The sequence below is a fragment of the Penaeus chinensis genome, chromosome 5, assembly GCF_019202785.1.
Source record: "Penaeus chinensis breed Huanghai No. 1 chromosome 5, ASM1920278v2, whole genome shotgun sequence".
Lineage (NCBI taxonomy): Eukaryota > Metazoa > Arthropoda > Malacostraca > Decapoda > Penaeidae > Penaeus > Penaeus chinensis.
The window spans coordinates 38,765,601-38,770,600 of record NC_061823.1 but is presented as its reverse complement, the minus strand read 5'-3'; the positions used below and the strand labels follow the sequence as shown (position 1 = coordinate 38,770,600).

Below are 5,000 nucleotides of genomic sequence, written 5' to 3'. Positions count from 1 at the left end.
TAATTCAATCTGTAAACACATTTGTAAATAATAGGAATATCGCCCATAGCCCTTCACTTGTAAGCCAAGCCTGGCTTCCAAAATATTTCTGTATTGCAATTAAACTATATTATCAAACACCTAAATTCTTTGCAAAGTTGAGTTTGTTTGCTCCGTATAAAACTGGAGTTTAACAAAGATCACAGGTTGAAGAAAGAACGCGTTTTACTTTAATCCCATAATGACGGGTTAAGAAATTTTAAAAAAAGTCTATGCTCTGGAGATTAAAGGCAACGAGCTGACTTTGAGTGCGGGAATCCAGTACACCAAGCCGAACCAAGTGACCCATCGGCAAGGGGTTAGTCATATCATCATCATCATTTGGGAGCTAACGCATCCACCCTTTGTTTCCACCTGCGAGAGTCCCTCATGGCAAGCCACCAGGCAGGGACCCAGCCCATCTCTAGTTCCTCTAGCCAGGTTGGATCGATCTGCCCAAGCCACAACCTTCTCTGTCGTCCCACAGGCCTCCTCCACCCTGGGTTGTCATAATGATAATGCTATACAAATTACCCAGGTGTTACAGAAACTAAAGATATCTTTCATAAAACTTGTGTTTAATAGCCCATCTCTGGCCTTGTCATCTGGGCATTAAAAAATCCCTGTTGGCATTTATTGTTATCAAAGGAGGTGCTGAAAATACTTAAATAAGTTATGGATGAGGAGAACTATAATAATTTTTGGTACAGGTAAAGTTTTGACTAGCCATCTTTAAACCGGAAAAAATATATATATATATATGCATGTGATAGAGCAAATAAATCTAAGAAACTTATCTTCTATGAACTTATGTCGCAAATCAGAACTAACGAAGTTATTGGACACGCAAGTGTCACAGAGCCCCGAAATGATTTTTTAAAACTCGCCATCCGATATCCTGTCCTCCTATTAGCCTTTTTTCCTTTCTCTTTTTCGTTTCTTGTAATACCCTCATTTCGTAATTCGATAAATTCCGCACAATCTGACATGAAGGCGATTTAGTTGCTGCCTAAAAGAATCTGACAATACACGAGCAATACCATCATTAAACCGAGCATTACAGTAAAAAAAAAAAAAAAATCCTATTACGAGCTAGTTGGTGTGTCTGGTCCATCTTCCGGGCAAGAGGGAACTGAACCATTTCGCACGATTAAAAAAAAAATAAAAAAATAAAATGCTTATGCCTATATCTCTCATGCACTTCAAGACCATGTCTCTTTCCTCTCCTGTCATTTCCAAATACCACATGAGCGTGTCAATTGTCACGAGAGGCAATAGTATTATAAGAAATAGTATAAACCAATCACATGCCACCATTTGTGCCACGTATGTATAATGGGCAAGGAAAGCAAATATATAAAATCTTTGCTCAAAATGGATCTCAGGAGCATAGGTTGTGACACTCATTACTATAGAGTTATATCTGATTATTTAAAAAAAAAAAAAAAAATGATAACGCTATAGAGGTCCTGAGAGCAAACAGTGTTTTGCCAAGAGCGGTAAGTTGCCCACATTGCAATTTATCTTGCAAATATCGTGAAGATCGACAAATGTGGTATTGTGGCAGATGGAAAAAAAAATTGCAAAGACAAAACGGCGTGAAAGTGGCGTTTTCTTGACATTTGGAACCTTTTAAAGTAATTTTGTTTGTGAATCATTGGCTACAAAAACATTGGGATCATGCGCAAATTATTAAATGTATTAGTATTTCTAAGCCAACTAGCGCAGTTTGGAGGAGTTTTAGATCTGAAGCAACCGAATATTGGTTACAAAATCAAAATTCAATAGCAGGTGCCGAAGGTATAATAGGGGCAGACAGTTGAGCCAGGTGTGGGTCTTTGGGGGTATTGGGCGTGTGAGTAAAAAGAAATTCATTGTGCCATTGGTTGGCACTGGCCGCAGTGCAGACACGCTCATACCCCTTATCAAATAATATATAAAACCAGACAGTGTGATATACAGTGATGGTTGGGCCGCCTACTTTAAGGGGACCGTCCCTGGGTTTGGGTGAGGGGGGGTGAGGGGGGGGGGGGTCGAAAATGAGTTATGCCCAGTTTCAGATTCGTATACTACTGTAGAATGACCCACGTGAATATGAACTCCCGGTGGTCAAACGAGGGCCTAACCCCGGACAACTATTTCGCTGATCAGTGATTGGTACCCCATGATACCCTCCGAAGGGATATTTCAACTGAGTTGAGGATTTTTCCTCATCTCAGTTGAAAGGGGACCAGGAACCAGGAGTAGTAAGTATTAGCTTTCTTCTTACTCTCCCTTCCTCCCGTTGTACACCCTGTTTGCTAATGGGTAATTACGTAAGAGCAGATTTATATTTACCCCCACACCCCCTTATCTTCCCTACCTCCGATTTTCGGTTGGGGCGGGGGGGGGGGGGTAAAAAAAGAAAGAAAATGGGACAACCAAGGAGGAGGGTAATAGGAGGAATAGAGGACTCCTGACGGCAGAATAACGCGTTTAGAAATGCGTGGACGTGATATTACAACGTTATTTTATGGTCACGTGGACCGCGTAGGTACGGCGCAGGATGACTTCAGTGTTATATTATATTGCATTTTGTGATGCTGTGCAATAACTATTGATCCGATCTGAATGAAATAAAGAACAAGAGATAGAGCAATGGTTGGGCTTTCTCTTATGTAAAAAGTAGCCAGTAAACAAGCGAAAAAAAATATGGAAAATTAATAGAAAGAAAAAAGGTTGAAGGTCGATTACTCGTACATTAAGCAAGCAAAAACAAAATATGGAAAATTAATAGAAAATTATCAAAAAGGTTTGAAGATCGATTACTCGTAAAGTTTTCTTTCTTCTCATATTTCAGACTTCTCACGGCTTACAGCGTTTGTCCGATCTCAAAATGCTTTTTCCCCTGAACAGAACTTCATTATGCGCATAGAACTACGTATCAATTTTTTTTGAAATTCAAAATGATTTTGTTTGTTTTTTTTACAAATTTTAATCTTTTTTTCTCTCTCTCTCTCTTTTTGCAGTTATGTAACATGCGATACTTTTGAAACGAATTAATGAATTTCAAAATTGGAATACGTTGATTTGTTTATACGACCTAGAGGTTTTCTCAGCAAAGGTAATATAGAAAATTAAATGATAACTCTGGGACGTGAGAAGGCTAAAGTTAACCTAACTTTAAAAAAAATAGATTTTTCGTTGCACCTACAATTCTTTTCGGTCATAATTAAATAAAATTCAGTATAAAGATGCGTCATAACATACTCTTTCATCCTACCAAATTTCTCAGGGACGGTCCCCTGAACCTACAACACCATAGTTACAAACATCCGAGTAATAATCATTCTGAGAACTTTTGTAGACCCACAAATACACACACAAGATATTGAAAGTTTTTGGAGGGACCTTAGGGAATGGGTCATGTGGACAGGTATTAGGGCCGAGTATATAACGCAATACCTGGCCCGCTATTTATTAATCAAACATAATGAATAAGAATTGATTCATTCCATTTTTTTTTTTTTTTTTTTTTTACAAGCGGCAGAATTATACCCGCCGAGTTCACATTTACCTAATTGCGTGTATGCATATGAAAAAAAAAAAAATAATAATAATAATAATAATAAAAAGTAATACAAAACAAATACCATGTTTTCGCGCACGTAAAGACAAAAATCTTCTGAAATAGCGATAATATATTATTAATATCTGACACACTAAGACAAGGACACCATATATAACGACCAATTATTGACAACTTAGCGATTATACGGTGTTACAAACTAAGACATTCTAGCCAATGAAAACTTCAGACAAGGACATCAGAGTTTTCAGACCAATCCAACAATGCAAAAATTGCAAAATTTGCAACCGACCGCAGTTGAATGACTCGTCCCCGCGCGCGACGAAATCAGGCAAAAGCTTTCTTAGTTTCGCGGCCTAAGTCTCGCCACGGCCTCCGAAGTATGTTCGGCTCTGGCAAAGGTCAAGAAGTTCCATCTTACATTTTAAGATGAGTATAAGTATTGAACGGTTACCATATTTGCATCATCACTAAAGTTTGCAAGCTCTGTTACTAAAACATGTTATTTTTTTTTTTTTTTTTTTTTTGAGAATAACATTCACGGAGACTGTCAATAGCGCATTTATTTGTTTTGGTTTGCTTTTTATTTTTAGTTAACGCAGTCAATCAATAAAATCTCGTTGTTATTTGAGTAACTATTAATAAAGCCTTATGTATAAATTTGAAACGGTCATCAGGAAACTTACGGAACGCATTTTCTTATTAAAAAGTTGCTTTTGTCGAATCATGATTTGAATCATTTGTATTGCGCATCAATCGGAACTTACCATCATTTACCATCATTTTGATTTAATTTTCATCTTGACTTAATTCTTAATGGAATGTGGAAATGTTTGTTTCATTGTATAAGCAAGTTTTTTAGTGTTCAATAGCACAGAGATATATAAAGGTTATTTGTCACTCAACCAAGAAGATAAAATCCTGCTTTCAAGAGATTTACTATTAAGATTCATCAGGAATATAATTCTGTATCAGTTCTATACACATTAAGCGACCGTTTGACTTTGAACAGTAACCATGACAATGCAGTATGTAATTAATAAAAAAATGTTAACATGACTTGCAGCTGACATTAATAGAAATTAAACGCTAAACACCATTCGCTTTATCCTTTACTTACACGCATTATATACATCTTGTCTCCTATAACGCCATGGACGCAAATAAACAAACTGACACTCCAAAAGCTACAAAATATAAACATAAAACGAATTCTAAAAGTAAAAAACCCGACTCTCGCACATCCCAAGAAACCTCGTACGATAAAAAAGACCCTTATATCACCACGTCACACCCTTCCTCCCCTCCCAAAATGCGCACACAACACCCTTACACCTATTTCCGAGACTTAAACCACCACGAAGCTCTCCTTACCGCCTCCAGCCCCGGTCACAATGGCAACTTTCCCATCGAA

General features: G+C 37.5%; 1 protein-coding gene across 1 annotated transcript in view; it reads right to left on the bottom strand.

Moving 5' to 3' along the window:
- Positions 1 to 5,000, bottom strand: part of LOC125025607 (peroxisomal multifunctional enzyme type 2-like) — a 17,750-nt gene that overhangs the window by 12,655 nt on the left and 95 nt on the right. Inside the window, exon 1 of the mRNA XM_047613632.1 lies at positions 4,961 to 5,000. This exon is cut by the window's right edge and continues 95 nt beyond it. Coding sequence (XP_047469588.1) covers positions 4,961 to 5,000 — 40 coding nt within the window. The remainder of the gene's footprint in view (positions 1 to 4,960) is intronic.